This window comes from Chlorocebus sabaeus, chromosome 18, assembly GCF_047675955.1.
Source record: "Chlorocebus sabaeus isolate Y175 chromosome 18, mChlSab1.0.hap1, whole genome shotgun sequence".
Lineage (NCBI taxonomy): Eukaryota > Metazoa > Chordata > Mammalia > Primates > Cercopithecidae > Chlorocebus > Chlorocebus sabaeus.
The window spans coordinates 56,601,160-56,617,420 of NC_132921.1; the positions used below are offsets into that span (position 1 = coordinate 56,601,160).

Here is a 16,261-nt window from a genome sequence, read left to right on the forward strand (position 1 = left end):
GAGAAGGGCCTACATGTAATGACACCCTTTTAGCAATGAGTATACTGTATGACCTAAGGTTGGTTTCTGAATGTCATCCTCAACTGAAAAGAAGGCAGGCTTCTCAGAGAAATGACTGATTTCAGGGCTAAAGCATGAAAAGTATAAGCTGGGCCCGGAGTGCCTTGTGCCTGAAAGTGAGGACATGCTCAGTGAGTGATGGATGGAGGGACAGAAGATGGATGACTAAGGGATAGAAAGGCCAGCTGGAAGGGTCTCCCACTCAGGGGCAATTTGAGCAACAAAATAAATGACAGTAATGAATTACAACCTAGTAAGACAAAGAGAAATCATGAGCCCATACTAATATGAATAAAGAAAGAAAGCTCTTCCACATGGTAGGGTGCTAATAAAAGGAGGAGAGTTGATGGGAATAAAGATTTGACATTTCGCAACCATGACAGAGGTAGCTGATTTAGGCAGACATCACAACAGATGCTATGGTTAACAAATGGAGGTTTGATGAGGAATTGTATATTGGCATGAGCTTAGAATGCCTTCCTATGAAAAAACTAATTGATTACAAAGGGAAAAATGAGGCTGGGCAATATAGTGAGACTCTATCTCTAAAAAAAAACTAAAAAATTTATCCAGGTGTGGTGGCATGTGCCTGTAGTCCCAACTACTTGGGGGGCTAAGATGGGAGGATTGCTTAAGCCCAAGAGGTCAAGGCTGCAGTGAGCAGTGATCACACCACTGCACTCTAGTCTGGGCAACAAAGCGAGACCCTGTCTCAAAAAAATAAAAATAAAAAACAAGAAGTGTGGGAGATGGCAAGTTTAAAATGGAGAGAACTAGTAGGTACCAATATGACCCTTTTGATATGATCAGCTTGGAAGAGTGTAGCATTTCTGTGCATTCCTGCCAAGCATGCTTGACCTAAGTCAAATCATAAGGAAATATCAGACGAGCCCTGGTTGAAAGTCATCCTACAGAAAGTTAGGCTTATACTATTGACAACTGTCAAGGGCATAAAAGAGAAAGACTGAGAAACCCTAAAAGAATCTGAAATGAGATGACAACTATATGAAACACAAATTCCTGAATGGGAAAACAGACCATGAAAGAGAGACATGGTTGAGCCAGCTAGTGAAATCAGAATGGGTGCTGTGCATTAGATGATAGTGTTACATATGAAAATGTTCAGGAGTGGGGGTACATGATGTCTGAAGACTACTTTCAAAAAACTTAAGAAAAGAAAAATGGCTGGGCACAGTGTCTCATGCCTGTAATTCCAGCACCTTGGGAGGCTGAGGCAGGAGGACTGCTTGAGTCTAGGAATTTGAGACCAGCTTGAGCACTGTAGGGAGATTCTGTCTCTACAAAAAAATCAAAATTTAGCCAGGCGTGGTGGTGTGTGCCTATAGTCCCAGCTACTTAAGAAGCTGAGGTGGGAGGATTGCTTGAGCCTGAGAGGTGAACGCTGCAGCAAGCCACTGTACTCCAAATTAGTGACAGAGTGAGACTCTGTCTCAAAAAGAAAAAGAAAAACAAAAGAAAAGGAAAGAGAAAGAGAACGAGGAAAGAAAGGTAGGAGGGGAGAGGAAGAAAGAAAGGGAGGAAGAGAGAAAGTGGGGAAGGGAAGAAGAGAGGAACAGAGGGAAAGGATTAATGATTGTGTGTATAGAAAGGGTAATGAAAAGGGTAGAGATAAGGCCGGAGGCAGTGGCTCATTCCTGTAATCTCAGCACTTTGGGAGGCTGAGGCAGGCGGATCAAGCTCAGGAGTTGGAGACCACCCTGGGCAACATGCTGAAACCCTGTCTCTACTGATATACAAAAAAATTCACTGGGCATGGTGGTGAGCGCCTATAGTCCTAGCTAGTCAGGAGGCTTAGATAGGAGAATTGCTGGAGGCTGGGAGGCAAAGGTTGCAGTGAGCCGAGATCGTGCCACTGCACTCTAGCTTGAGCTACAGAGTGAGACTGTCTCAAAAAACAAAAAATAAAACAAAAAGGGTAGAGATGAAGCAAATGCAGTAAAATGTTAAAATTGGGGGAATCTGGAAAAGGGGGCTGAGAGTACTTTGTACAGTTTTGGCAACTTTTTCTGTATTAAATAATTTCAAAATAAATCCGTTTTTTTTTTTTTGATTGATTGATTGACTGATTTATTGGAGATGGAGTCTTGCTCTGTCACCAGGCTGTAGTGTAGTGGCACAATCTCAGCTCACTGCAATCTCCGCCTTCCGGGGTTCAAGCGATTCCCCTGCCTCAGCCTCCCGAGTAGCTGAGACTACAGGCATGCACCACCACACCCGGCTAATATTTGTATTTTTAGTAGAGATGGGGTTTCACCATGTTGGCCAGGATGGTCTCAATCTCCTGACCTCGTGATCCACCCACCTCAGCCTCCCAAAGTGCTGGGATTACAGACATGAGCCACTGTGCCTGACCTCAAAATGAATTAGTTTTTAAAAAAGCAATTGCTCTGTGATTAGGAATAAATACTCTAAAAAGGGAAGCTATCAGCAACACTAGAAATTAAAACAAATGTGCTTAAAACAAAAATTAAGACACCAGTGCTCAGCCTTTAAGATTTCTCACAATGGCCCCAAGCCTATGAAGAAATGTGGAGCTTCAAAATGGAAACTGTAGTGGAATTAGCTTTTACCTCATCTGACACTAACAGCCCAGGTAAACGTTTAAATAAGGGAGAAGGGAAATAAATAGCCTCGGCCAGGTGGTGGCTCACACCTGTAATCCCAGCACTTTGGGAGGCCAAGGAAGGCGGATCACCCGAGGTCAGGAGTTCCAAGACCAACCTGGCCAACATGGTGAAACCCTGTCTCTACTAAAACACACATACACACACATACACACACACACACACACACACAAAATTAGCCAGGCATGGTTGCAGGTAACTGTAGTCCCAGCTACTCAGGAGGTTGAGGCAGAGAACTGCTTAAACCCAGGAGGCAGAGGTTGCAGTAAGCTGGGATCATGCCACTGCATTTCAGCCTGGGTGACAGCGCAAGACTCTGTCTCCAAAAATAAAATAAATAAGCCTCACCACTCTTTTACTCTATTTCCACCCAGCCTGTATTTTGTTCCAAATTACTGATTTTACCCATCACCTTCCTGTCTACTTTCCAAATTTTCCTCTCTTAACTTCAACTTGGCATGTATCAAATTGGATTCCTAAAAAGACCCTGAAATTTTACAAAACATTTCACCTGAGGTTGAGGATAGGGAGAGCACATAGGAAATGTGAGAAGACAAAAGATTATGATTCATTAAACTAAATGAACTGAAAGCCACCACACCATCCTGGCTGTGAGACATCCTATTAGTAATTTCATTTTAGGAAATCCTCTGGAGAAATCTAAAGGCCTAATAAAACCAAGACAGTCAACCGATGATAAAGCCACCTCTGACCACATTGCCAGGCCATGTTCACTCATAAATCACACTGGCCCTTACCTTGGCTGCCTTAAGTAACATTTCTCTTTCTTCTAAATCCTTTCTCTGCTTCTCCAATTGATCCAGCTTTTCAAGAAATTTGAGCTGTGACCTGGTATCACTACACAGGATGTAATTTTCACTTGCCTGGGAAAAAAAAAGAAAACAGAAAGTCTTGATCGTGGGCCGCACATTCTACATTAGGTACTGCATAAACCCGCTAAAGACAGGAATACCAACATAAATAGGAAGCTAAACTTTCAGAAGGTAATGATTTTGTTTCTATTAAGCAAACATCCCCCCATACCCACTCCACCAGAAAAGAAACTTTAATCATCCTTAAAATTTGAGAGATGATTAACCAGTTATGTTTCAAAGAACTTTGCTAGTAAACATCATTGCAGGGTGCAGGGGGAGGAATTAAGCCAAGCAGATCCTTCCAACAATAGGAAGTAGAAACTAAAGAGTGTTCTATTCACCAGTAACCTAAATCTTTAAGATTATTATCTACCTCAGCAGAAATTAATATAAGTAATTAAATCTTAGTTTTGTGAAACACAAAAAGCAAGAAACAATCACCTCACTGAAAAATATACCAAAGATGAAAGTTATCACCTTGGTTACCATGGTTAGATTGGTTTAACCTTGACAACCAAATATAACTTCTATCAAAATACAACCCAAGTTAAGATGGCAAACATTAAAATCTTGAAATGCTATTTTGAGGATTACTCAGAGGTGTGAATTTGGACAGAAGCTGTGGTCAAAGACATTTAGTATACAATTTATAAATGAGAGCCATAACAGACATATAAATTGTCTTAATTATTCCATAAAATGATAAAATGCAAATTGCTCAATTTATTCTGTGTGTATAAAACAGTGCTTTCCCACCTAAATATTTTCTAATTTTCTTCACCTATATAGCTGCCTCTTTCTCCTCTATGAGTGTGTATAAGCAGGAGTGGGGGATGGGGTTAGAGGAGGTGATGGGACAGGGAGAACTTTCTAATCAATGTTTAAGACACCTTGCCATCTACTCATCTCAATAATTCAGATATTCAAGGGAAACTGTATAGTAGAAAAATCGAAGGTCTTTAAACAACAGTCAGTGCCTGGCCTGGAAATCATGAGTACCACACCACTCCTATCTTTGTTTTATCCCCCTGCTTATGGCTGATTCAATTAACTGGGACTGAGGGATTTCATATGCCCAAGATTCTTTTTAAATTAAATTTTTATTGTTGGTATTTAACTAGATCAAAAGAGTATTACATAGTTTAAGGAACAAGGATATATTAGTGCTACTTATTTTACTTCATGTTTAATACAAAAAGAATTCTCAACTGTTTTTAAAGTTAAATAACACAAGATAGAATATGGAATACATTATAAGCTAACCATAGAGGTTAAATATAATAACCAGTGGTTTCTTAAATACTTAATCTTTACCATTTTTGTGTTTAGCCACTCTGGAAATAGTTTAATGATGGGATTTAATTTAAAAGGGACAGCAAATACTAAATTAAAAAGGGGCACAGACTTTTTAAATTTTAGCCCAAACATATTCCCATGCTAAGATTCCTTCCTCTCTCTCCCCCAACTCATATACAACGACCTCTGACATCCGCATCCTTTTCTCTTCCATATCACAATGAGTGCCTTCCCTATTCACATTAAGTGCCTTCCCTATTCACATTAAGTCTATAAACAAATGAGTGCCTTTCCTATTCATATTAAGTCTATAACCTTATTTAAACAACAGTAACCCCAATCTTATGTTGCTTCCTGTATACCTAGCTGGCCTAACTGAAGACTTCACACACCAACAGAGTAGAGCTTTACAATGTTAAGGCCACTGCCTATTAAATGGTTTAGCCATGAAAATGTAATGACCCAGACCAAATGATATCGGCACCATCAAATGAATCCCATCTAAAGCAACCAGTATATACCTTTCAACTGGAAAACTCTGAATGAAGCTTCTCTATGGCCATAGGCATATAGGTGACTATAATATATCTTCAGTGGGAAAACACCTGGTACCCAGATCAAAAGCTCTGTCCTACAAGTCACTTTCTACTTATTTACTCAGATCTCAGTTTATGACTACTGATTAATTAAAGAATTATATCAAACCAGGTGAAAGATTATCAAAAGTAAATGGATGTTCCAGAGTGGAAAGAGATGGGGGGATTTCACTTTTTTAATAACAGTAACTCACTTTCATAAAATCTATGGGGTAGAATGTCCTACACTGTACAGATAAAAATAAATCCTATCAGGGATGAACTGAAATACAAAGACAAGGATAAAGCTGGGACATAAAGATTATTACAAACAAAGATTAAAAAATAACGGTTATTTCAAATTGAATCCAAATATAACCAAATGATAATTATTTTGACTTAAAAGGGCTGCTAATCTTTTGTTATTTTCTATATATGCAAAGGTAGACGGTGGCATCTGCTGTATTAACGAATGAGTGTAGGAAAAGGAAAGCTCAGGAAAATCAGTCAGAATAGGTAGTATACAAGACAGCAAGTTAAGGAGGTGTTAGCTTTAAGCTAACTTAGTGAGGTCTTCTAGGTGGGGGAGATACTATCCATTTTGCCTACTACAACTAAATGTTTGGAAATATGCTACTGATACACAACAAAAGAATTCCAGCTGAAAGCTATACACAACAGAGCTTTGAATGCCATTCAATAAATATTACTTTAAAAAATTCTATTCCATTGTAAATTATACTTATTATGTTTTATATAGAAATTGCCTACTATAAATCAAGATGTACTCATGTGGCCAGGCACGGTGACTCACACTTGTAATCCCAACACTTTGGGAGGTCAAGGCAGGTGGATTGCTTGAGGCCAGGAGTTTGAGACCAGCCTGGCCAACATGGCGAAACCCCGTCCCTACTGAAAAGGGTATTCGTGTATCTCTGAAACAGTAGTGTGATTAAGGCAGAAGTAGGGAGAATACAAGTTTGAAAAACTGTAAGATAGCTTAAAAAGTTAAAGTAATAAGTCAAAAATATGTCTATAATTTTCCCACATCACAAAATTAAAGCTAAGCTGATAACAATCCAAACTAGATTGTAGATTTAGGATGTTAATTGTAATCTCTATGGTAATGGCTAAGAAGATATCTAAATACATCCAAAACGAAATGAGAAGGGGATCAAGATGGAACAAAACAAAAACAATCAATTAAACATAAGAAGCAGAGGAAGTGAGGAACACAAAACTTAAAAGGCATACAGAAAACAAACAGCAAAACAGAAGTTATTTCCTATCAGTAATTACATTTTAAATGTAAATGGATTAAGCTCTTCAGAGAGACTAGCAGAATGAATTTTAAAAAATGATCAAACTATATGCTGTCTACAGTTTAGTTGAAACCATATCAATATGTTGAAAGTGAAAGGATGGAAAAAGATATTCCATGCAAGTAACAAAAGAAAGTAATATCAGACAGTATAGACTTTAAGTACAAAACTGTTAAAAGAGACAAAGAAATTATTATATATTGATAAAAAGGTCAATTCATCAAGAAGATACACACATCAAACCAGAGTTCTCAAATATACGAAGCAAACAAACATTGACAGAATTTTGTTTTAAAAACAGTTCCACAGCATGGGCAACATAGTGAGTCCCAGTTTCAAAAAAAAAAACAATTAGTTGGGATGGTGGCACATGCCTGTTAGTCTTAGCTACTGGAGAAGCTGAGGTGGGAGGGTGGCTTGCAGTGGGAGGGTGGCTTGAGCCCAGGAGTTCGAGGTTGCAATGACCTATGATTGCACCACTGCACTCCAGCCTGGGTGACAGAGTGAGACCCTGTCTCTAAAACAAAAAGAAAAAAAGAGTTCCACAATAGTTGAAGATTTTAATACCGCACTTTCAATAATGAATAGAACATCCAGATGGATGGTCAATAAGGAAACAGAGGACTTAAGGAAACAGCTGGATAAACCAACTATATCTATCAGACATCTATGAAACAAGAGCAGAATACACATTCTTCTCAAGTGCACATGAAACATTCTCCAGGATACAATGTATGTTAAGTCATAAAACAAGCCTCAATAAATTTTAAATGAATGATTCATACCAAGTATCTTCTCTGACCACAACTGAATGCAGCTAGAAACCAACAACAAAAGGAAAACTGGAAAATTCCCAAATATTTGGACATTAAACAACATACTCTTAAACAGTCACAAAGCATCAATAAATCTCAAAAGAAATGAGAAAATATTTAAAGATAAATGAAAACGACAACACAACATACCAAAACTTAAGGAATGCAGTGAAAGCAGTACCCAGAGGGAAATGTATAGCAGTAAATGCCTACGTTATAAAAGAAAGATCTCAAATAAAAGACCTAACTTTACATCTTATGAAATGAAAAAAAAAAAGGAGCAAACTAAGCCTGAAGCTTAGAAAGAACAAAATAATATAAAAACTAGAGTGGAGATAAATGAAATCGAAAATAGATAAACGAAAGAGAAAATTAATAAAACCAAAAGTTGCTTCTTTGAAAAGCTCAACAAAATCAACACATCATTCGCTTTACTAGCAAAGAAGAAAAAGAGAGAAGATGCAAATAACAAAAATCAGTAATGTAAGGGAGATCATTACTATTGACCTTACAGAAATAAAAGGTTACAAGAGAGTATTATTAACAGTCCTATGCCAACAAATTAGATAACCTAGGCGAAATGAAAAAATTCCTAGAAACACAAAATTAATATCTTTATTTATTTTTGTGTGTTTCTAGGAATTATAAAATACTGATATTAATGTGTTTTTTTTTTGTCATAGCTTTTTATCCTGTTGATCACATATTCCTAAGTCAGTCCAGCAAATTTTCACAAAGATTTATGCAAGTGAGGACCTCAGCAAACATATGTAGTTTTTCCAATATTCTAAATGAAGCAGAAAGGAAAAACAAAAAAATATGATTCCTCCAGGGAACTTACTGGTGGTGTAGTAGCTGACAATTTCCTAGTTTCCCTTAACCTTTGACTAGGATATCACGGCAATGACTATTCTTTCAAATTCAAAATCTCTTAAGGTTACCTACATACCATCTTGTTCAAAATCTAGCTATAAACATTTCTTGAAAAAAGGGAAACAGTTATCTTATTTATTTATTTATTTTCATCTCACGTTACCTTCTCTTTTCATCCCTAATCACCCAATATATTCGCCCTCCTCCAAAACTACATGAAGTGCTTTTACCTTGATAACAGCAAGTCATTTGGTTCCTACCACTAGGGACACAAGCTATTCCTGCATTTAGTTTTTTTAATAAAAGTAGCCAATAACACTAAGTAGCATCAGTATGAGCACTCAATGCAATCATTTAACTTATTAAAAGGAACAGAGGATGAACAAGTGGAAACATCTAATGTAGAACATAAGGACTATAGTTAGTAATATATTGTTTTCAGGATTTCTGCTAAACGAGTAGATTATAGCTGCTCTTGCCATAGGGGAGAAAATGGGTATATTTGAGATAATGAAAATGTCAATTTGTTCAACTAAATAGTAATAATTTTACTATATATGTGTATCTTATAACATGTTGTATACCTTAAATATTAATATATACAATAAAATTTATTTTAAAATAAATAAATCTCTGCAAAACTGAAAGGCAAAAAAAAAAAAAAAAGGAACAGGAATGCTAGGAGAGTGCAGAACACTGAAGAGAACACAAGTAGCCAATATTCCATTCTAACGTATCTTTCCTTCCCCATCAAAAGCTTAAGAAAGAGAAGCCTCAGGCAGAACAGATACATATTTCAATCTACAGTGACATAGAAGCTTTTAATATCATTCTGAATTCCATTTTAATTGTATTTGTCATGTAAGCGTATCTAAATAAGACAAGAATGAGACTTTGATTTTTCTACTAATACGAAATACAAGTCCCAACCATTCCTTTAAAAATGTGTTTAGAATATCAATCCACACCCAAAAGACTACCTAACGATTTCCTTTACCTTGTAAGTAGTCATTCGATGCTGAGCAATTGCAGTCAGTTTTTCTAGAAGGCCTCGTAGTCGTTCCTGTGTTGCATGGGAGATCAAGTTCACAGCATCAGAGTTAAGTTCTGTAATGTCATGCTTTTTACCTGCGGAAGCAGAGAAAATCCATTACGTGTTTTAGTAGTGGCTGATAATTGAAATAATTAGCACAGCAGGTATTCTGTTCCCCCTGGAAGTCATACCCATTACGAATAAAGGTTTGGAGATTATGATTTTCCTAGTAAAGTCACAACTTCAAAGATCTTAGACATTACATTAATAAAACCTAGCCTGAAGCCTTAGAAAATATAGACATTGTTTCACTTAGCCTCTAGAATCATTCTCCTTGCAAGGTCATTTATAGGACAAAGTTAATAAGAACACAAATCAAGTCTACTGTTCAGGGAGGAAAATGGTAACTGCAGAAATTAGTACCATATTCTGTTAATTTTAGTAATTAAAAAAATAGAAAATTACATTTCGCCCTGTTTGACACTGTTAACAATTTATGACATTTATTTAAATGAATTCAGATTGTGAGTCTCTGTTAATGCCTTGTCTACAAGACATACCTATATTCCTTTTGTCTATTACCAGTCATGCTTACTTTGCACTAACTGATGTTCTGATATATCCACTTAGTAGTCAATTTACAAGTTCAAATGGGTTCAAAACCTCATCATTTCACCTACCTAGCTGAATAACTTCTCTTTCACTAGATTTCCTTTCCATGAATAAACCAAACTTCTTCCTTCTGCTAACTAGCACGAAAGTTTCAGGAAAACAATTTGGACCACATACTCAGAGTCAGAAGTTCATTTATAAATCAACCTTTTCAGTATTTAAATAATACTTCCCAGCCCAGTGAAACCACTTACATCAACAAAGGCCTAAATCTAAAGATACAGGCAATTAGGTAATCTATTTTAAATGGGCTTTTTAAAAAGCACCACTGTGATTGTTTTCAACATATACACATGAATTTTTAAAATATTATAGTTTGATTTTGTATTTTAATTTATCTGAAATATACTCATATTCTCATCAAAGGGTGAACTACAGAAAAAAATATGCCTGAATTAAAAGTCAACAACTCAAATACATTCTTTGATATTATATAATGAAAGTAAATAGGAAGATACAAAATTAATCAACTTCTCCTAAACCAGCCCTTCAAAATGTAAGTCATTACTTGTAACAAAGCTGAATTCCTCTCTAATCTCAGATTCAGGCAGGGAAAAAAATTCTACAAAGTCAACTCTACTTTAATAAAACCCTCAGCATAGGCCGGGCATGGTGGCACACGCCTATAACCCCAGCACTTTGGGAGGGCAAGGCAGGTGGATCACCTGAGGTCAGGAGTTCCAGACCAGCCTGACTAACATGGTGAAACCCCGTTTCTACTAAATACAAAAAAAATAGCTGGACGTGGTGGTGCATGCCTGAAATCCGAGCTACATGGGAGGCTGAGATCACTTGTACCTGGGAGGCAGAAGTTGAAGTGAGCCAAGATCACACCATTGCACTCCAGCCTGGGCAACATGAGCAAAACTGCGTCTCGAGAAAAATAAAAATTAAAATAAAACCCTCAGCATAAACAAAAGTGGGGTCTTCTATAAAAGAAAAAGTACAATCTTATTTGTTATATTATTTATTTATTTTTTTTTTTAAATTTTTTGAGATGCAGTCTTGCTCTGTCATCCAGGCTGGAGTGCAGCGGTGCAATCTCCGCTCACTGCAACCTCTGCCTCCCAGGTTCAAGCAACTGTCCTTCCTCAGCCTCCCAAGTAGCTGGGATTACTTACAGGCGTGCGCCATCACACCTGGGTGATTTTTTTTTTTTTTTTGTATTTTTAGTAGAGTTGGGGTTTCACCATGTTGGCCAGGCTAGTCTCAAACTCCTGATCTCAAGTGATCTGCCCACCTCAGCTTCCCAAAGTGCTGGGATTACAGGTGTAAGCCACCGCACCTGGCCTATTATTATTATTTTTGAGACAGGGTCTCACTCTGTCAACCAGGCTGGAATGCAGTGGAACAATCACAGCCCACTGCAACTTCGACCTTCCAGGCTCAAGCAATCCTCCCACCTCAGCATGCTAAGTAGCTAGAAGCACAGGCATGTGCCAACAGGCCTAGCTAATTTCTTTAGGTTTTTGAAGAGATTGGGTCTCACTCTGTTGCCCAGGCTGGTCTCTAGCTTCTGGGCTCAAGCAGTCCTCCTGCCTCAGCCTCCCAAAGTGCTGGGATTACAGGTACAAGGCACCTTAGTGTTTGAAGAGGAACCTCTGAAAATAATTTCATATGTACTCATAAAACAGAGGTAATTCATCCAACATAAAAATATATATATCTTTTGAATATTAGAAATAAACAAGTGCTGAGATTAAACAATTCCAGAGTTTAGGGAACAAGCAAATGTTGTAATGTCTTCATTAAATTGGTAATAAAATACAACTTAAAAATTACAAAGTAAAATACTGTAGAAAAATTCCCATTTTAAAACAAAACACCCTTTTTAACAAAATCAACAAAACTGATTAAGATCTAGTTGGTGCTTGCACACCGGTTATGTGATTTTACTGAATGTCTGTGCAATTTAAGTAATTAGGAGAAAAAAAAAAAAAAAAACACTGCCATTTTATCTGTTAACACTATTCAAGTAGAAAAATCCTTTTTCCAAAAACAAAATCTTTGGGTAAATTTGTAATTTCTATTTTTAAGAAATAGCCTTGGTTCTGAACCATTCTACAAGGATGGAATTTTATTATAAATGGAAAACATCCCTAGAAATATGTAACTGCATTCACTCTATGACCTTACTTTAAAAAAAAAAAAAAAAAAAAAAAAAGGCTTAGATAATTCAGCAGTAAGAATTCTTGAAGTTTTCCATATTATTTGACAAGTTTGTACTTCATCACTAAGAACTGAAAATGACTCAAGCCCAGGAGTTCAAGATCAACCTGGGCAACATAGTGAGACCCTGTCTCTACAGAAAAATACAAAAATTAGCCAGATTTAGTAGTGCGTGCCTGTAGTCCCAGCTACTTCAAAAGGTTGAGGCAGGAGGATCACTTGAGCCTGGGAAGTTGGGGCTGCAGTGAGTTGTGATAGCACCACTGCACTCCAGCCTGGGCAACAGAGCAAGACCACATCCCAAAAATAATTTTTTTTTTTAAAAAAAGAAGTAAAAATGCAAATAGTTATTCCCTTGTTGTGTTAAATTAGAGGTCACCAAACTATGGCTAACAGGCCAAATCTGTTCACTCTTTGTAAGTGAAGTTTTATGGGGATACAGTTGCATGGACTAAATGTTTGCATCTCCCCAAAAGTCATTCATGTTGAAGCTCTAATGCCAGTGAGATGGTATTTGGAATTGGCGCCTTTGGGAGACAATTAGGTCATAAAGGTACTGCCTTCACCCTAAGAAGAGATCAGAGAGCTAGCTAGTTTTCCTTCTGCCATGTGAAAACAAGCAAGATGGCTGTCTGAATACCAGAAAGAAGGTCTTCACCAAGAATCCAACCATGCTAGCACCCTGATCTCAAATGGCCAACCTCCAGAACTATGAGAAATAAACATTTGCTGTTTAAGCCATCCAATTTATGGTATTTTGTTACAGCAGTCCAACATGACTAAGACGATAACTGTGTCCATTTGTTTACATATTGTCTATGGCTGCTTTTGTACTATAACAGCCTAATTGAGCAATTGTGACAGAAACCATACAACCTACAAAAGTGGCAAATATTATCTGCCCTTTGAAGGAAAAAGTTGCTTATCCCTGTCCTAAGTGATCAAAAATGCTTTTAATGCCAAAAAATTTTCTATTTTATAATCAAGGTTTAAACCGAACTGGAAATAAAATTTGGAAGGAGGCTGGGCACAGTGGCTCATGACTGTAACTCCAGCATTTTGGGCGGCCAGCATTTTGGATGACCTGATGTCAGGAGTTCGAGACCAGCCTGGCCAAAATGGTAAAACCCCCTCTCTACTAAAAATACAAAAAATTAGCCAGGCATGGTAGTGGGCACCTGTAATCCCAGCTACTCGGGAGGTTGAGGCAGGAGAATCGCTTGAACCCGGGAGGCAGAGGTTACAGTGAGCCAAGATTGCGCCACTGCACTGCAGCCTGGGCGACAAGAATGAAACTCAGTCTCCAAAAAAAAAAAAAGTTGGAAGGGAGGGTAACTGATAAAACTAAGTATCTATTTATATTTCACCAAAGCACTAGATAATTATATGGCAATAAGGAGTTAAGCTACCAATAGATTTCCCAAGCCATCACAGGAAGGTTTAGAGATGACACTTGTTCCCAAATTAAGGAACTGGTTTCTATGTAATACAAAATACATATGCAAAGAAGAAAATGGAAGAAGTGAAGGAATGAAGGAAGACAGGGAGGGAGGGAAACACGAGCAAAGAGAAAACAAACACATTTTACAATCAGCTCTTCTGGGCTTGAAAGCTCTAGTTTTTCATAATAATGTATTCGCGATTTAAATTAGAAATGTAGGCCAGGCATGGTGGCTCACGCCTGTAATCCCAGCACTTTGGGAGACGGGTGGATCACCTGAAGTGAGGAGCTCAAGACCCGCCTGGCTAACATGGCAAAAACCCTGTCTCTACTAAAAATTCCAAAATTAGCTGGGCATGGTGGTGGGCACCTATAATCCCAGCTACTCAAGAGGCTGAGGCAGGAGAATCACTTGAACCTGGGAAGCAGAGGTTGCAGTAAGCCAAGATGGCGCCACTGCACTCCAGCCTGGGTGACAAGAATGAGACTCCATCTTGAGAAAAAAAAAAAAAGAAGAAAACCCTGGTCATTTATATAGCATACAATAGCTAAAATATTTATTTACTGAGTACCTGTGAAGTAGACCTAAAAATTGTAATAATAATGAACTTTGTCGTTCTTATACCATAGGTCCATAAAAAATCAGAAACCTTAGGCCGGGCGCGGTGGCTCAAGCCTGTAATCTCAGCACTTTGGGAGGCTGAGACGGGCGGATCACGAGGTCAAGAGATCGAGACCATCCTGGCTAACACGGTGAAACCCCGTCTCTACTAAAAAAATACAAAAAACTAGCCGGGTGAAGTGGCGGGCCCCTGTAGTCCCAGCTACTCGGGAGGCTGAGGCAGGAGAATGGCGTAAACCCGGGAGGTGGAGCTTGCAGTGAGCTGAGATCCGGCCACTGCACTCCAGCCTGGGCGTCAGAGCGAGACTCCGTCTCAAAAAAAAAAAAAAAAAAAAAAAAAAAAAAAATCAGAAACCTTCACATTTTTGTATCAAGCCTTCATTATAAAATATATAGGTCTTACTTAAGTATATTTGAAGTTCATTAGTACCGGCCCCAAAAATTTGACATAGGTGAAGACGCCTCCTGGGTTCAAGTGATTCTCGTGCCTCAGTCTCCTGAGTAGCTGAGACTACAGGAGCACCCCACCACACCGGGCTAATTTTCTGTATTTCAGTAGAGACAAGGTTTCACCATGTTGGCCAGGGTAGTCTCGAACTCCTGACCTCAGGTGATCCGCCCACCTTGGCCTCCGAAAGTGCTAGGATTACAGGCATGAGACACTGTGTCTGGCCGTGTTTTCTTACATTTTCTTTCATACTGCAGCCATCTAACAACTACTCCTGGACCTAGAGAGGACCCTAAGACTCTAATCTAGTTCTTTTAAAGTAAGAATGGGTTTAAATTTCAAGGTTAAGAAAAGGGAAAGGGAGTTACTTTCTTTGGATGTCCCTGTATTTCATAAACACAAACATGTAACGTAAGTGTGCATTAGTACACATATATGCTAAAAGTCCAACTATGGAAGGAATAGGATGGAAAAAAAATAGTATACTATATTATATATTCATGCAAAAATACATTCAACTATTCCTCCATTAAGAAATATGAGTAAAATATTAACCAAACCCAAAACCATGTTATATTAATAATTTTTAAAATAAACTACTTCTTTCTGTAAAGCCCATGAAATCTTGATTTCTAGAATCTTATTTAAGTCTCAGAGTTCCAGGACAACCAACCCAGATTGTCCCTTTTGATATTTTCCCTCAAACAGACATGTCTATCAGGTCAATAATCATAACTCTACACTTACCGATGTCTAAAATTCTCTTTTGTAGAGCTCCAATAAAAAGAAATGGTTCATCTTTACATGACTGAATGAGTGTGCCAACCAATTCAGAGTTTGTTGCTAAGATGCAGGCATTTTCTTCATTAAGGTTGACCCCTGCCATAGAAGTCACATCATTGATGTCATCTTCATCTCTAATAGAAAAAAGAAGTTAGAGGTTTTAGGTTTGTGTGTGTGTGTGTTTGTGTGTGTGTGTGTGTGTGTGTGTTTGAGGCGGGGGAGGGGGAAAAGAGAGGTTTCAGAGAGCAAAAGAATTAGAGGTCTCTCCTTGTAACTAACGGCATTACTTTACTTAATTCATCCAATCAAGAGAAGTGAAGAATGGCTATCTTGCCCTGTAAGCTTTTGAAAGTAATTATAGCGTCTCTAACCACCAATGTATATTTAATAACAGAAGGATGAATCAGAAGTAACTTTGTCTTCTAGGTCCCAACTTTCCCTCTCTCATTCTGGCAAATGAGAAACACCAAGAGGCATTTGGAGTTACACCAAGTCGTCCATAAATCCTCTGCAATGAAAGACAAAGAAATGAAAACAGACATCTTTCTTTTCATCCAAGATGGTTAAAAGTCCATCAGCTGTCCCCAGTGTACTCTACCATTCATTCCACTTATGAAACGATGGAAACAACC

The 16,261-nt window shown here is 38.0% G+C and overlaps 1 protein-coding gene across 3 annotated transcripts in view; it reads right to left on the reverse strand.

Annotated features, from left to right (window-relative positions):
• The window catches only part of TAF4B (TATA-box binding protein associated factor 4b), a 165,369-nt gene that overhangs the window by 67,650 nt on the left and 81,458 nt on the right, over positions 1-16,261 (reverse strand). For 2 of the 3 annotated variants that reach the window (XM_037982427.2, XM_037982426.2), the window contains 4 exons: positions 15,594-15,763; positions 10,965-11,039; positions 9,459-9,589; positions 3,464-3,589 (listed from right to left, as the gene is read on the reverse strand). In XM_037982427.2, coding sequence (XP_037838355.2) covers positions 3,464-3,589; positions 9,459-9,589; positions 10,965-11,039; positions 15,594-15,763 — 502 coding nt within the window. The remainder of the gene's footprint in view (positions 1-3,463; positions 3,590-9,458; positions 9,590-10,964; positions 11,040-15,593; positions 15,764-16,261) is intronic. The other variant, XM_007974399.3, reaches the window with a different exon arrangement.